The 18,596-nt window shown below is 30.0% G+C and overlaps 1 protein-coding gene across 7 annotated transcripts in view; it reads left to right on the plus strand.

Moving 5' to 3' along the window:
* Nucleotides 1-18,596, plus strand: part of sona (sol narae) — a 139,689-nt gene that overhangs the window by 31,996 nt on the left and 89,097 nt on the right. For all 7 annotated transcript variants that reach the window (XM_036375758.2, XM_036375765.2, XM_070109246.1 and 4 more), the window contains exon 4: nucleotides 17,040-17,555. In XM_036375758.2, coding sequence (XP_036231651.2) covers nucleotides 17,040-17,555 — 516 coding nt within the window. The remainder of the gene's footprint in view (nucleotides 1-17,039; nucleotides 17,556-18,596) is intronic.

The following is an 18,596-nucleotide window of genomic DNA, read 5'->3' on the forward strand; positions in this document are numbered from 1 at the left end:
GCAGTAGAGGTGATGACTAAATTTTTATATTTATATAAACGCAACAAATTTAATATAAAGAAATAAAAAATTTAAAACTGAGTTAAAATAATTAAAAAACTATAATTATTATTATTTATAGGCAGCGATTCTCGATATTAATTATTCGGGATCTTCACATAACAGCAGGTGAAACAGGCTACCTAAAAGAAAATTTCTTCATTACCGGTTAGCAAAATTAAAATGGTCGGCGAAATTAACGTCTTATAAAATTTTCACTTAGTAACTTTCAATATTTTCACTAGTAAATGTCGGGATCCCGAAATTTCGTGATTCATTTTCAAAAATATTATATTTGGTTTTAAAATGCGTATTATTATATGTTTAATCATTATTTTTTATTAGCCCAATTAACATTTTAGTGTGAACGCAACCTTAAATTATTTGATATTAATAAATCATATAATCATCATTACTTTAAGTGTAATCAACTGCAAAACTAGGTTTCATATACAGTACAACGTACATGCATATATAAACATCTTTACGGAACTTGACAAATTTGTTCGGGATCCCAAAATGGTAACATAGAAATCCCAAAGTATGTACGGATTTTTCGTTTTCATTTTCACTGTCATTGTTAAGTATATGTTAGAGAACAGTTCTACAAAATTATTAGCTCTTAGCTTTTTAATTAAAGGCAGACAACCGGAGAATAAAAAAAACTGAATATTGGCTTATATGTGATATGTGATGTAGTTGTCCAAACTAACCGATTCCGACCAATAATTAGCAGAATCTTAAATGCACCTATAGGCAAAGTTGTTTAGAATGATCCGTAAAACATTTCCCGCATGCGCGCTTTTTTAGAAAAAAAATCAACCCGCACTTATATGCATTTGTAATATTATAGTATCTAAAAATTTCAGTTCCCCATTCAAACCCCGAAGTAACTACATTAAAAAGAACAACAACTTGCAACTGAATCGAAATAATAGTCATATATTCGAGAACATTTCTCGACAAATCGGGATCCCGAATTTTTTTTTTTTGAAATCCCGAACCGTACCGAATTAAAGGTGAAATACTAACATGCATTAGCAGTTGTTTAACCGACAGAGTTAAGCCATTGATATCTAAATATCCAGTCAAGCAACGGAGTTTTTATACCACAATTTTTCATGTCGAAATTTTTGCTTTAAAGATTTCGGAATTCCCTGCACAGCCTTTGTATACACATTCATAGCAAAAAACGGTCGCAGTCTATCAAATACCTCAACACGTTTGACTAAGCTATTTTCATTCGAAATTATGTGACTACACAATTAACTGAATCCAGCTTACCACTCGAATTACTTAGATAATCGCAGCAAATCGCAAACACAGCAGGTGCGAATGCCCGCAGGATAGGTGAACAGACAGAAAAGTACACATGAAAGCGAACACACTACTTGAAGGTATTTAATCGCAAAATAAGCGCACTAAAATAAAATTGTGCAAAAAGTGGTCGAGCAAAGTAAATCAGTGCAAGCAATCAAGTAGCGCGTCAAATGCTCAAACAAAAACCCAAAAACAGAAAAAAGTTGTAAGATACAGATAAAAGTAGGTAACTGAAAGACAAAATGGCCAGCCAGTCACTTGACTGTTGAATTTTGGTGAGCAGTCAATCATTTGGCGAAGACAGCAAATGAGAGAAATTAAGTGTGAGAAAAGCAAAATTCACAATTAAAGAAAACATTCAAAATTAAATATTTTATATGCTTACTTATATAAATATTTCCCCAAAATGCCATGAAATCTCAAATTTCCTGTTTAAGGCGAAAAATATACTTCAATTAACCTAAAAATCCATAAAGTGCCAAAACAACTTTGCTCGCGATCACGCAGCGTTTTGCTCCAAATTCCCATTTTGTATACCCATCAACGAATAATCATAAACACAATTAGTTGTTTTTACTTTCATTACTTTTTTACTTAGTTATGTAGTACCTTTGGTAATTTCAGTGGTTACTTTGACACAAAACTTAATTGTTTACTTTTTGTGCGTTACTCTTTGGAGTCAATTAAAACGCACTCAAACTGTCAATTGTCACTCAAACTGACTTTGTTTGGATACTGCTGTCAGTACAGTTAAGGAGAGTAAAATTGGCGCAAAGAAAAAATTAAGTTTGGACGTATATAATATTATCTGAACTATTTCAAAAAAATTGGAGTGCTGATACTGAAATACATTCTTTCTAATTTTATAATGCCATATTTTATTTTATTTTTTCTAATATTATATAATTTTTATTATTTTACAATTATTTTTTTAATTCATGGTTATTTTAAGTCTCAGTCAAAGTATAATTATAAGTACAAGTACAAATACAAGAGCAAGTATATATATAAGTATAAGTAAGACTTTATATGGAGTTAACTAAAATGATTAAATCAAATTTGAAGGTAATAAATCTCCTCAGTCAAAATTGACTATGTTTTAAAAATATTGCTTAAGTGTTGAATAATCAGCTGTATCTGTTGGATATTAGCAAATATTGCATTTTGTCATCAGTTTCCGGTGTATTTTTCCACAAGTCGCATTTTGCACACAAATTAAGCCCTTTTAGCGCTTTTACTTTTGTTAGAGAGAATTACATACATGTGAACGTGGTTAGTAAAATGAAAAACCTTTGTATAAAGAAGAGTAGATTTTGAAAATTTTTGAAAACAAGAGAAAGATATTAAGGAAATAAAATTAAGCGTTCAGATAACTTTAAATGCACAAAAAATTTCTAACAGAGAGAGAGAGCGAGCACGCCATTTGTTAATTATTAATAGAGCCTGAATATTGAGAGGATCATTGGTCAAGAGAAAGCAGCTCTAATTTATGTATATGTAAGCACATAAGACAAATTATGTAATAAGAGATAAGTAGGAGAGAGTATCACTGGACTAACCAAGCTTTTATTAGGACTGAGTGCGTTGAGCAGTTAAATGCCAAAACACGAGAGACAGCAGCTTTTAGTAGTAGGTTAATGTAGAGGATCGATTGTGATTAACGACATTTGCAAATTTGTAATTTTTTGCTTATTTTTGAAAAGCATAATAATATATAATACTGCTAGAATTTTTTATAATTATATATATTTTTTTAGTTTTTCCCGGATGAAGTTATCTACACTTTTTCATGCGCTAATACGTTTTTGTACTATTTCTGCTCCTCTCCCGATTTTTGCTCGATTCACCATCATTTATATGCAACGAAAAAAAATACCGAAATTTCTATTGCACCATGCATGTCTCCGCTTTCAGTCAAAACTGTCTACAAATCGTCCACCCGCTTCATCCGCTTGCAACTTTTTACTTGCTTTTGTTGTTTTCACAAACTCTCTTTGACAAAATGTTTTTTTTTTCATAAATATTTCTTTAAATTAAGTATTTTTGCTTCAACGCTTGCTTTTTGCTTTTTGCTTTAGGCTATCGCTAACTGTCCAACGCAATGCTTCTGGGTTTTGCTGTTGCTTGCACTTTTTCATTTCATTGCTTTTATTATTTCGTTGTGTTTTATTTTTGCGCACTATAGTTGTGACGTTGGCTTGCATATGGAAAACACGTTTCAAATGAAAGTAAAATTTGTCGATATGTAAGCGTGTGGTTTGAGTGTGCGCGCGTCCGCATAAATGCGTGCTGTTGGCTAAAGCAGCAATATGAAACGAGCAGACGGCCAATAGCCAACCAACCAACAAAGAAGCACAACAGCAAAGTCAAAATGCAAAAACAAAAGCGAAGGAAAGAGCATAGCTAAAGTTAATGGCAGTAGTTAGTTGTCTACGGGCTGTTGCGCATGCGCAGTCATTTGCCTCTACCGGTCAGCCAAACTGGTTGTTCGCTGCTTGGCTGGCTGGTTTGTTTGTTTGCAGACGACTTTTCTTGTTTTTGTTTCGACAGTTATTCCTTCTTGGATGCACTTTCAGTTTCGTTGGGTGCACATACATATTGATATGTATTTATTTATTTGTAGAAGTAAACAAGTTGTAGTAAAAAATTACTTTTTTAGGCATATGACTATTAATATTAAAAAACGATGTCTAAAGCAGGTGAAAAATTATAATTTTGTTATAACAATGTTAAAAATAATATTTCAATTTTTATATATATAATGTATTTTTTTATGAAAAATAAATAACAAAATAAAATATTTTCAAAAAATAATTAGATAATAAAATTTGTGTAAGAAAATATTTTTCTTTCATTTAACATCCTGAAAACAATATTGTTTTTTTTTATATTTTTTATTATTGTTTATAGTTTAGTTTTGATTTATTAGATGAACTTGTTGGTAAAAAAATCCAAAATGTAATACTATAATACTGCTTAAGAATTTATATCAAAAGTTTTGAAAATATAACCACAAAACAAAAAAAAAAACACTGAAAAATCGCTTAGCAAAAAAAATTTTCTAAACAACATTCCCAAAAATATATTCAAATTTGCGATGGGTGAAAAACTCCAAAATTTTCTATGAGAAATTATTGAAACAAATTATTTGGTAAGGCTAGAATGCCAAAAAAATAAATTTAAAATTTTTAAATTTTTCATGAAAAGTCTGCATGTTTTATTTTTTTTCTCTAATTTTTAGAAGTCTTATTTTTTCGCTCTTTGTTCATACTTTTTCTAGTATCAAATTAATTAAGATAATCTGAGCAGATTAGTTTATTCTTAAATTGCTTCTACATTTTCTTTTTCTCCAATTCATATTTCAACCAATGCTGCTGCTTTAAATAAGCCATTTTGACCTTTTCTGGTTTGCTGCTTTTGCTGCTATACTATATTCAGCTTCACTTCGGACTACTTTTCGCCAGCTGGCATCAGCTGAATCGATGAGTTTTTAGACGTAAATAAAAAAATAATATTATTTCATGCATGAAAGTGTGACATATTAAGGTCAAGTTTATGCGCATCTTCCAAAAAAAATTTAAAAATATATATTTCGTGGAAATTTAAATGCTACTATTATATAGTATTAATTGGGTTAATATGTATATGAATGCAATAAATTAGCATAAGCAGCTGGTAAATTAATGGAGAGCAACGTCCGTCTCTAAATCTATCAATCTTTAAATCTAAAGACTTATGCAACGAACTTCACTCATATTTGAGATATTTATTAAAAAATTATCTCGATTAAAAAAAATCTTATTAACTTACTGTGATATCTTTATTTTTTATCAAATATTTTTTTAAAAACTTATTTTATTTATTTATCTCATATCTGGCACTTCCAGACTTGCAATTAAGATGTGCTCATACATATACATTTCTACAGCTGTTTCTCACTGTAAAGCAAAAGTAAATAACAACAAAAGCTGATGTGAATTTTACTAGCTGCAATGTGCAAAGTAAAATCCGTTTGCAAACTGCAGAAGAAGTGTCAGCAAAGAGCAGTTGAAAGAGAGATCAATGAAAATTACTTTGTGGCACAATAAAAGGGGTTAAAGATCGTTGTACAGCTCGGTTTACCAATGCGTGATAATATGTGTAAGTGAGTTTGTACACGAAGACTGTAGGAATTGTTTGACATGAGGTGGAGTATTTTTTTTAAAAAATGTGTACACATGGAAAACGAAAGATACACATAAACTTCACAAATCTAGAATATTGATGAATTTGGTATTGAAAAAATTTGTTTATAGATATAAATTTTTTAAATTATGCTAAAAATTACACATTCTCTTGAAAGACAAGGAAAATATTTTTATAAAAAAAATATTGGAACTTTCAAAAAAATATATATTATTTAAATTCACAAAAATTTATTATCAAATTTTAGGAACTCAGTACTTAATTAAGTTTTTAAAACTATTTTGACTTACCTTTTTTATTTCAAATTTTATTATTATTATTTATTTATATATGTGGGTATACATTTTTTTAATTGAATATTTTTAAAAAGTGTACCCTATTTTAAGTTTTACTTTGAAATATAAAATATGAAAACTAAAAAAAACACATTACGTATACAAATATGAAAATTTCTAAATATCAATATAAAGAACTTCTTATAACTAAAATAAAATTATTTCAGCCACAGAACCGATAAAATTAGGTTATACATTATAATTAGAATTCCAATTTATTTTGTTTTATTAAAAGATAATATTGTATTAACATAAATTAAAATTCACAAAAATTATCAACGACCTCACAGAAAAACTATTTACTAAATTTAAAAAGAGAATTTAAAAATGTTCCTTTTGCAAATAAATTGAAATTAGAAATAGTCTCAAAATTGAAGTAAATAAATAAGTAAAAAAACCAAACTATTAATTTTGTTAAATGTTTGTAGAAATTTTAAAAACAAATTTAATTGCATTACTAAACGCTGAAATAAAAAGAAATATAGAAATTTTAATTGAAAACTAAAAATATTGATAGAATAACTGTAAAAGGTAATGAAAATATGCTGAATTTAAATTTTTATCAGTTTAAAAAATCTTTGATATTTCAGTTTTAAAAACTATAAGATATTAAGCGACTTTAAGAAAAGAAATTAATAAATTTATATGATTTAAATATAAAGTTCATTCTAATCCAGTCAGTTCTTAACATAAAGGACCCTACGGGGTTCGCAAATATCTCCCGTATGCGCAAGCCATTTATTTAAACGCATTCGTATATGTGTATGTGTACGAGCTTTTAGTTCCGTACAAGCAAACAGTTATACTACGATTGCTGCGAATCTAGGAAACTACTCGCATGCAATATTTGCTTGATTATTATCATTTTTGCTTGCCAACTGCAGTATTTTATAACTCTTCTGCTTTCCGTTTATATTTACAGTTATATGTATGTATTGCACTTTTGTGGCGAATTTATTACTTTTGCTTTTTGCTGCAAGCGCTATTGAGATGTTTTCACGCATGCGATTTGAGGCTTGGCAGACAAAACAACTAGTTGTTTTTGCTTGTCGATATGCTATTTATAAATATGTAAATATATATGTGTATATGTTGATATGTGTACTGATTAGCGGTTGTTTCGTAGCTCTTCTGCTTCGTCTTATCTTCGTTTCCGTTCCAAATTGCTTTTTGCAGCAATTGTTGCTTCATTGGAAATATTTTCGACCCAAAACACATAAACAAATGAATAGTTAAACATATGCAGCAACAACAATAATAACATTATGCAATGCGCTGCCAATGAGCGACGTCATCGCTTTGGCTTATGCGTAGAGAATTAAAATAACTCCGCCTTTAGTCTGAATTTTAGCTCTATCTTAACTTTGTTGCTACTCGCTTTGTTCGAATTGTAGCTTTCGGCTTTTGGCTTTTGTCTGTGTACCGGGCGCGGTGCGGTGCGGCAGTTGGTGTAGAATGGTTACAGGGTCATTTGCGGCGAGTTTTGCTCTGTTAATGGAATTGTAAGAAGTGTTGTGATTATGTTGCTTTGTTTCTTTCTGTGCAGTGTTGATGTTTTTTTTATTCATGGAAGAATAAACGCTCAGTGCGCTTGAAAGTCAACTTTTGCATTCGTTTCAATATTGTTTTGTTTTTAAATTTTGTGGTCTGGGATATTATTATTTTTTTGTTGATGTTATTTTTTTTTGTTAGAGTTTCCGTTGCTATTTATGAATACGCAAAGGCAAACAGCTGTTAAAAGCTGCTGACTAACTTCAAAAAAAATATAGAAAAATAAATTAAATGTAAAATTATTATTAAAACTAATCATTTTAACCCAAAATAATCAATTTGAAAACAAAAATAAAATCTAATAAACGTAAAGGAAAAACTTATAAACTTGAAATAAAAATAAATAAACATAATAAAAATTTAATAATTTATATTTTTTCCTTTTAATTTAATTTTTAAATCAAAAAATTAATAAAAAGTATTTTTAATTTTATTTTTTTTTATAATTCAAAATTGAAATAAAAAATGTATAGCTTTATTAAATTTATTTTTTTATGATTTTTCAAAATTTTTTTTAGAATTTTTTAAAATTTTAACTACTCTAAAAAGTTTTAGCAGCTTATAAAGCCATAAATTTTTGATTACAATTTTGAATTGTAAACAAAACAGAGTATAACAGTTTTGTTCACCTAACGGTTGTTTGTATCACCTAAAACTAATCGAGATAGGGTTATTATAGATAAATGAGCAGAATGAAGAGACGAGTTCAAATCCGGGTGACTGTCTGTCCGTCCGTCCGTCCGTCTGTGCAAGCTGTAACTTGAATAAAAATTGAGATATCTTTATGAAACTTGGTACACATATTTCTTGGTACCGTAAGACGGTTGATATTGCAGATAGGCGTAATGGAATCTCTGCCAAGCCCACAAAACGCCATTAATCAAAAACAAATAAATTGCCATAACTAAGCTCCACAATAAAATACAAGACTATTATTTGGTACACAGGATCACATTAGGAAGAGGCATCTGCAGCTTAAAATCTTTTTTAAGTGGGCATGGTCCCGCCCCCTAATAGGTTTAATGTGCATATCTTCTAAACCGCTAAAGCTATAATAACAAAATTCACTGAAAACAAATGTTTTTAGCACCTCTATCGACAGCGTGAAAATGAGTGAAATCGGGTGACAACCCCGCCCACTCCCCATATAACTGTACTGTTAAAAGCTACTAAAAGCGCGATAAATCAAGCACTAAAGAAGACAGAGACATCAAATTTTATCTCTGGGATGGTATAAGATGATTTTATAGGAACCACGTTCAAAATTAGATAGTGGGCGTGGCACCGCCCACTTTTAGGTGAAACCCCATATCATGGGATCTGCTTAACCGATTTCAACCAAATTTGGTACATAATATTCTTCTATTTTAAATTCCATCTGATTTTTTCACTTTCCAGTATGCAAATCAAGCAACAATGATTATATCGGCGTAAAGTTTTGCGTGAATAACATGTTGAAAGTATGCCATCTTGTGACCAAAAATTATCTAAATTGAACCAAAACTGTTCAATCTCCTAGGTACTGAATATGTGGACCCCTATAGTTGACTTTTTACTGAAAATATCGGTCAATGTGTAAGATATATAATTTCAATTCAAATAATAAAATATATTAATCTTTAATATCTCGATAATAGTATGTCTTTGTGTCAAAAATGGGTTGAATCGGATCAATACTTCCTCTAATCTAAAATTTTGCCAACACCTGAAGTAATTTCCCGGGCTTTGATCCTTGCGAGAGTAAAAACTGTTCGGTTACACCTGAACTTAGAACTTCCATACTTGTTAATTTTAACTAGAATTTCAGAAAAAATATTTTGTGAATATAATGCAAAGGTATTGCAAAAAAACAAGGCTATCCTTTATATTACATCAAATTAAAAATAAAGCAAATTAATAGCAAATAGAAAGATTTAGGAATGAAGTTTTAATAAATAGCAAGAAATATGTTATAATAAGTAACTCGATTAATAATAAATAAATTTAGGTTGAAAATATATAAAAAAATTTTGAAAATAAATTTAGTTTATGTTGACACGGCATTATTCATAAAACATTTCTTAGTTTAATTTCTTTTAAAAAATAAATTAAATTTTCAAGCTTAAACTATTTTACAATAAATTTCTAAGGAGTAACATTGAAATATTAAAAAAAATTAATTTAACATTTAAAACAATTAAAAAAAGTATTATTTAGAGAATTGTTATTAAATTTTAGCATTTAAAATATGCAATTTTTTTTATTAATTATCGAAGTAGTTTTGAAGATTGTTTACCTTTAATTTAAAAAAAAACAATACTATTAATATTAATTTTTTGAAAAGAATTTCACAATCTCAGGTGTATAAAACAAAATAAATAAAGAAATAATATTAATTTACAAATTCCAATTATTGAACTCTTTTTAGTGAAATAAAAATAAATTAAAAACATAAATCTTTTATATATAAATCAATTAAATACATTTACGAATATTATTTCAGAGAGTCTGTTATTGAGATAATTATCAAATTGCAGCAATAATACATATAGAGCTGAACTGAAACTATATATACAATACATGCTTCAAATTAATGCTCAAATAAATAACCAATTATATACGAATGTATACACGAGTTACATATGTATGTACTTCTATTTAAAAATTATTATTGTTAGTTTTTTTGTTTATACATACATATATATTTTTCCAATAGCTATAAAAGTCATGTTAATATTTTCCACATCTCACGTCGACAAATGCAGCTCATAGTATTTTTTTTTTATTAAATCTGCTTGTATTCTGTGTGCGCATGCAATTTTCTGCACTTCAAACTGCTGAGTGGCGATAAAAATCAAAGACAAATTTTTCGAAATTATCAAAATTTACATAAATTTGCATGAACGAAGCGATTGACGGGCGCTGAGTGCTATTGGTCAACGTAATGTTAATGCAATGAGGCGTATAGAGATTTTGTAATACAAAAACAAAATTAATAGAAAATATTTAAAATTAAGTTAAAATTGGTTTTGGCTTCAATATTTTTGATTAATGTGCAGCTGTCAATGCGTGTGAAATTGAGCGTAAGATAAATGCGTTTATGTTAATCTGAGTTAACGCGGGAAATCAATAAATATGAACAAAAACTAACAGCAATAATAAAAAAATTTTAGTAAAATGTAAAAAAAAAAGTATATATATTTTAATTGCAAGTAAAGTGCATTTTGTGTTAACACAGCAGGTTTCCAAAAAGATAATGACTTAAATTTAAGTAAATTTTTTTCAAATCTGATGCAACGTCAATACTTGACACACATAAAACTTGAGCATTATGCAACTTTGTTTGCTCCTCGCGGACATTAATCTCAAAATTATGTAGCTGTTGGAATATTGACAATATGATTTTGCGGTTACAGATACTGGTATGCAGTAAATCATTAAGCAGGAAATGTCTGCTGCAAATGTGTAGAATATGCTTAACTTTTAATAGACGGTTCTTTTAATGAATTTGTAAGCAATATTTTCGATTTACCTTGATAAAAATTCTATTAGTTTACTAAGTTAAGGAGCTGTCTGAAAGCCTCGCTGTTTATTGAATAATTAAAGTAATTTAATTAGTCCTATAGAAAGTTACTAAACGAAGGAGAGCTTTTTTTTTCTACTAAATGAGAGATTATTTAGTATTGGGTATGCTTATTTAATAAAGTGTGTTTTTTAGATATGTGACTTTCAAAATGAAATAAAACGCATATAATGCAATGTTATGGCTAAGAATTTAGCTTGCTTATAAATATAAGGTTTGCCATTTTGTTTTAAAGTGCCCAACTTTCGAACACAGCATATATCATATTCCGCCATATACTCATCTGCATAGACAAGCGACTTAAAATAACTTCACAAAAAATAGTCCAGCGGTATTAAATAGCGCGATCTTTGAGACCACGCCACTGGCCCATATGCAAGATAATGCGCTTACCAAAAGTTTGCTTTTTATAAATTGATTATTTCGTTGGCTGTATGGCATGTAGCATCGTCTTGTTGGAAGCAAAGGTCGTCCACAACAGCACCGTCCAATTCAGATAGTAAAAATTCATTAATCATAGCTATATTGCGTTTCCTCTGCCTATAGAGCTCACCAAACAGTATCGTTTTGAAGGTGTAACGGCGTCTCAACAATGGCTTGTAACCCATGAAATTAAATGTGAGCTTATCGCTGAACAAAATTTTCTTGCCATGCGTCGTGCGAACCGAACCATTATTTTGGTAAGAAATTTTCACCTCATTTTCATTCATACAGCTTCTGTATCTGGCATCCGATAAGATTCTCAATCTTACAATATGGAGTCAATTATATTAATTCGTAACGAAATAATCTTTCTGTATCAACAAGGACTTGATATCAGACTGCAAGAATGCCTCTTGGTATAAAAAAATACACAAACGCTATATGTATTGACACATATTGCTTAAATTAAGTTACAATTAAGAAGAAGGCTATCAAATCAGTTGGTTTGCTACTATCAACAAAATTTTCGATAGAAAAAGTTGTCAATAAGTGTTTGGTATATGGAAACGGAAAAAATAATTACAGAAAGTGGAGATAAAATCACGGAGAGCAGAGCACTGGCGCAATGAGGTGGGTGATTGATTAAGTTGAGTATTTTATTCCGGATTTATGAGGAATAATCATCTGTTTTGAGAGTTTATATATAGTATATAAAACGAAATTATAACCGTTGAATTTCCCATACAAATAAAATAGTTACCAAACCGAGGTGTTAAACGTCGACTTTAGACAAGTGTTTAAACCACAATCTGAAAGAAAACGAAATAAAAAAAATACAAAAATTACAACAACAAACTGACATAAAAGATATGTAAGCAAACATATTAAAAACATACAAAAAATCAAAGTTAAGATAAGTTAACAATAATCAAACAAGCTGTTTTAAAGCTGATATTAGGCGGTCAGGCAACCAGTACAAGTAAAGCCAAAGCTTACAAAAACAGGGCAATTCTACACCACATGTAATGTACGAAAACATATTGCAAATACAACAAACAAATGTTGTATAGACATGGATACTTGAATTTACTTGCGAATTAAACACCTCGAATGAGTGATTTTGAAAAACTAAAGGCATAAATACCATTAAGTAGAGCAAAAATCAGTTAAAAATAGCAATAAACAACACACATACACAAAAAGTAAAAATAAATAAATTTCAAATTAATTGTAAATACTAAGCTTAGAATTTTTTTAAAAAGTAACATAGTAAATATACAGCTTAAAACAAAGCCGTGGACCCAGCCCGTTTTTGCGCTGAACCAAGTTGAGGCGAATAGTATTGCGCATGCGCAAACTAGTGCGCACGATTGACTTAAATGTAACAGCGCCAACGTGCACCGGCCAACGGCGGACAACAAAATAATATAAATAAAAATAATTTTAAAACAAATAAAAGATAAAACTAAAGCAAAGTAAATCGAAAACAATACGCTGCAATAACAACAACAGCAAGAAAAAGCAGTTGTATTATATAAATATATACATATGCTTGTAATGACTATGACGACAATAGCAACGCCGCCGACATGGGTATCGGCGACACAACGCAGTCCAAAAAACCCTGCAGCGACAAGGCAAACCACATTTTGTCAGACCAAGTCAAGCCAGCAACACCACAAGCTCAGCTCAGCTCAATCACAGCGCTACTAGTCGCATTTGCTTGGCTTTAGCGCTTACAACAAATGCAACAATAACTATATATACATACATGTCAATATATATATTTATGTATGGTATCATATGCGTTTAAGGCGCGTCTCCTGCTTTGCGCTTAGCCGACGTTGCTTATTTAAGGTATTGCGGCACATCTTACTGTTATATGCAAACGGTTCATTTACTGTTTTACATTTTATGATTTACTATGTTTTTTTTAGATTTTAAACCGTTGTCAAGCGTTTTTTGTATAATCTTCTGCTGTCGCAGCAGCTTCAGCGGTAACGCAGCAGAGCATCATCAACATCCAATTATTTTTGCTTGTATTTACTTATATATTCAAATGCAGTTGTTTAATTTATGGTATTTTCAATATTCGTGCGCATTTGCATGTTATTTTGCTGTAACGGGAAGTGGCTGTTGCGATTTACAAATATACAATGGCATAAATAATAAAATAGCATAAAGCATAGCATAAATAAGAAGCTAATTGTTTCTATGTGTATATGTATACATATATATATATATATATATATATATTGAATATACATACATTATGTGTATATCTATTGCACGTACATATATCGGTGTATAACTTAGTATACGTATATGCTATATAGAAATTGTTTGCTTTTCCCACGATGGTGTCTTTAATTGTTGTTCTAAAAAATAAAGAAATATTTCGCAATTAGCTTTGATTAATTTTGCTAAGGTGTCATTCCTACTTCAATTATAATTTCGAAACCACTCCTGCAATGTAAACCTACATAGCTATCTACCGCGAAACTGACATGTTAGTTTCTCATACGCCGTGGTGGCCCAACACTTTTTCGCCCTTTTTATACCCTGAATAGGGTATATTACGTTTGCCACGAAGTTTGTAACACCAAGGAGGAAACGTTGGAGACCCTATAAAATATATATGTACATAAATTATCAGCATGATGAGCTGAGTTGATTTAGCCATGTCCGTCTGTCTGTCTGTCCGATCTGTCTGTATATATACTAGTCACTCAGTTTTTAAGCTATCGATTAGAAATTTTGCACCTGTCCGTTTGTCCTTTTCTCACTAAGAAGCTGCTCATTTGTCGGAACGGCCGATATCGGATCACTATAGCATATAGCTGCCGTACAAAATGAACGATCGAAATCAAGTGCGTGTATGGAGAACTCTTTCATTTGACGAGATATCTACACGACATTTGGCATGGATTGTTATTTAAGGCAATATTGCAATCTTTGAAGAAATTGTATAGATTGGATGACTATAGCATATAGCTGCCATATTAACTGAACGATCGGTATAAAGTACATGCATGGAAAACTTTTTTATTTGACGAGATATCTTCACGAAATTAGATCGTAAGCAAGTTCTTGTGAGAAACCTTTGTATTTGTGAAGAGTATTATAGCTTCGGTGCAACCGAAGTTGACGCTTTTTCTTGTTTTTAACCTCATTTATATACCTACATATATTCCATATGAGATTTAATTTTCTTTACTTTGTGCATTTGATATTTTTAGAAATACTTTCTAAAGCTAAACAATTTATAATTTCTAAGAAAAGAAGCTAATGAAGGAGAACATTTTATATTATTTAAAAATAATAAAAAAATTTCAAAAAGCACTTTAGTGAAAACTAAAAAATAAGTTTTTCATATTTAAAAATGCTGAGAATTTCTAAGAAAAAGAGTGTATTAATTTAATATTATCAATATATTATCATTATAAAATATATTCCTTCACTAGCTAAGAGTTCTATGAGAAAGTGGTTAGTTTTAGTTTTTTTATTTTGTTTTATATATTAAAATTTCGTTAGGTTTTTCTATACACATTTGTTAATGATTTTTAAATATAGATTATGAATATATATTATATTAGAGGGGTTTGTTTATACAATTTGTTTAAATGTTAAAACCAAAATTTAATTACATATGTATAACAAAAAAATTTTAATTTTTTAGTTTATACCACTTTTTTCCAATTTATTTCTCTTGTTAATAATTTTTTCGGCAATTTTTGTTTAAAACTGTTTGCTTTTACCTGTGAACTATTTCATATAAGTTGTAAATTTGTTTTGGTTAATACAAAAAAATTCTTCAGCATTTGTCAAGTTTAAATAAATATATTTCAGTTATTTGATTAAATATAATATTTGTTTGTGAAAATGAACTTTTTACAATCAATACGTTTCGTACAATCACAATACAAGAACATTAGGCTCTAATCAACTTTACTGAAAGCAGTATATGAAAATTTAACATTTTTAAATTATTGAGCACAATTTGAAATACGTTTTTAGGGAATGCGGATACTCTTTTCATAACAACATGCATTGTATGCTTATTCAGCGGTCTTTTTAGCAATTCAGCTGCCTAGTTTAGGCTTTGAATTATAATTTCAATAATTTTCTTTGTTAATATAAAATATGGAGACAGTTCTCAAAAATTCTTTTAAGCAATTCAGCTCCACAAATTCAAGTGCAGTTCGTACTTCATCACTTTAATATTATATTACTAAATTCTTTTCTAACATAATTTTTATGTTTAAATTACTCTTTGCTTTCCGCATAATGTAATTCTCAGATAAACATATAAGATGTATTTTGTAAAGAAAAATGTTTAAGTATTTACAGCCAAGAAGGTCTAACAGAGACAACGATTAATTATTATTAACTATTTGTAGCAATTTAAATGCTAATTTACGTTTACTGCTGACTATCAAATGTCTGACAGACCGTGAGAGTTTGTCTGAATGTGTAGTGTTGCCAGCATCACCAAATATTATTACCTTAACCGCCCGCCTACCTTGATATTTCAAGTACCTTTAGCCATCATTCTACTCAGACTAATCGCTGCACAGTTTTGTTATCACTCCCACCACATTACTCACCTCTACCTCTCTAAGCATTTATCCAGTCGTGTCTATCGCTCTAACAGCTCACTTGCCCTGCCAACCTCTTGAAGTGTTTCGATAAAAATAAATTTTTTTTCATATACATTGACATTGTGTGAATTAGGTCAGGGTTAAGTGCTTAAATGGCGTCCTAATGGTGTAACCCCCACCGTCCGCCGCATCGATGTGCAGTCATTTGAACTTCTGTTTAATCGCTTTACATTTGTACGTGATTTGCCGTAAATTTAGGCTAATAGCTGCTTACAAGGCATAAGTCTATTAAATAAAGGCAAAAAATGCAAAGCAAAGCGATAACAAATGACTTCTTACTGCTTCAACAATGTGGCTTAGGCTTTAAAGTACTAAACTTGGCAGCAGATAGGATCATAACAATTTTTATTTGAATTTACACTGAAAAAAAACCAAATATATTCGAAAAATAATTAAAAAAAAAAAAAAATTACCTATATTTTCCACACAAAAATTTTGAGGAATTTCTTATGTATGTTTAGTTCACATAAAACCTTTGGTACGCGTACATTATTCTGTGAAAAATGGCAACTCTGACCTTAATTTCAATTAAATTTCGGTGTCAACAGCCGACAACTGGACAAATATACATATACATTAATGCAAGTAATTTTTTGTTTGTTTTAACTTACTAGATAAGTGGCAACTGTGTTCTAAAATATATTTTCAAATTCATAGTTTCCAAAAACAATCTGAAAAACTTATATCTTATACCATGTTATTAACTTTTTTTTATTTAAATATTTTTGAAGGGCGGCAACTCTATATATTTTTAAATTAATGGCTTTCAGAATACTTTTGGTTATATTTTAATACATAATAATATGTTATAGTACAGTGGTCTCAGATATCACATTTAGATCTAAGCCTCAAAAACCAATGGCGGCTCGAACATGGTGAATGTCAATATAAAATTATTTCTATATATTGTAGTACAGTCCCCAAAATCTATAACTAAATCATCCACCACTTCTTTCTTTACAGTATCACAAACAAATGTCACCCACACAACTGCAGTCGGTGTTCCATGTCGACGATGTGAATGCCGTGCCGCACTATGAAGTCGTGCAGCTCCTGCATAACAGTTTCGACGACGGCTTAGCGTCACTCCCCGAACATTATCGTCGTCGTCGGAGACGCAGCATCAATAGTGATGCATTCAATGCAGATGCTCGACTAACCATCAAGGAACCACATCATGTGAAGAAGGATTTGAGTAAAAATCCTTATTATAGTGAATTAAAAGCGGCCGCTAATACGCCAGGTGCTGGTGGAGTGAATAGTCTACAGCAAGCGACGAATGGCAAATTCGTTGGTGATTTACGCGAGTTAAAAGAGCACAAAGTTTCGTTTAATGCTTTTGGTGAGAATTTGAATTTAACCTTGAAGAGAACGGATAGTCTGTTTAAGGGCGGTTCCCCGCATACGCTACGTATGTGGACCGTGCGCGATGAGGCGAATGCGACGCATGGTTTGGATCTGCAGGAAGTTTTCGATGAGGTGAGTGAAAGCAATTATATTATTCTAATAGATATTAGTTTATGAAAAAGTTTAGTGACGTGTTGAATGATTATAATTTTGTTTCATTTTAGATATATGAAATAATATTTTTTTAACTCAGCACATTTTGGTATTAAAAATAATATCTATAAATTTAAATTTCATCAAAATTATGCAAGCAAAATATATGTGTGATTTTCTCTTAAATTAAATTCAACAATATGTAAAACTGTTTTATGTTCATGTCACATATTGAGCTCATGAAAAATTAATTCGTTAATTTCGAATTAATTTGTTTCCGAAAAGGAATTTTATATAATCAGTAAACTTTACTCTTTGAAATACAAGTAAATATAATACTTCTATCAACTTTATTATAGTAAAAGCAGCATATGAAAATTTATTCTTTTTAACTTATTCAGCGCACCTTTCAATACGTTTTTATGGAATATAGCTGCGTTAAAAAAGCTTGCATTGTGTGCTTATTCAGCGCTATGTTAAGGAATTCAGATCGCTAACTTTAAGCGTTGAATTTCACTAATAACTTTTGTCTTTCTAGAATATGAAAACATTTTCCAAAAACTGAATTTATTATATGTTTATTAAGCGCCATTTTCAGCAATTCGGTTCCCTTATTTCTAGCGCTGAGCTATAATTTAATTTATTTTCACTGCAAGCAACCGTAATTATATGATATTCAACGCTCTCTTAAGAAATTAAACTCATTAAATTCGAACGCTGAAATATAATTTCACCATTTAGTATCATTGTTTTCGATGACATTTTGTATTTTTTATTTGCGTTGATCGGGAATTTATATTCTATACTGCAGTGCAATTCGTGCTTCAGCACCTCAATTTTGTGCCGAAAGGCATTTCAGCTCGAATAAATTAATTTTCTATTATTACACAATTTTTATGTTTCGCCTTTGTTGGAGACTTAAGTGCCATAACGATTGGCGCGACTTTCAGATATTTATGTTTATGCACTGTTTGTATGTATTTATCTAACCCTTGTCGTTACATTCATTTTTATTAAGAC

The sequence above is a fragment of the Bactrocera oleae genome, chromosome 4 (genome assembly GCF_042242935.1).
Source record: "Bactrocera oleae isolate idBacOlea1 chromosome 4, idBacOlea1, whole genome shotgun sequence".
NCBI classification, from domain to species: Eukaryota; Metazoa; Arthropoda; class Insecta; order Diptera; family Tephritidae; genus Bactrocera; species Bactrocera oleae.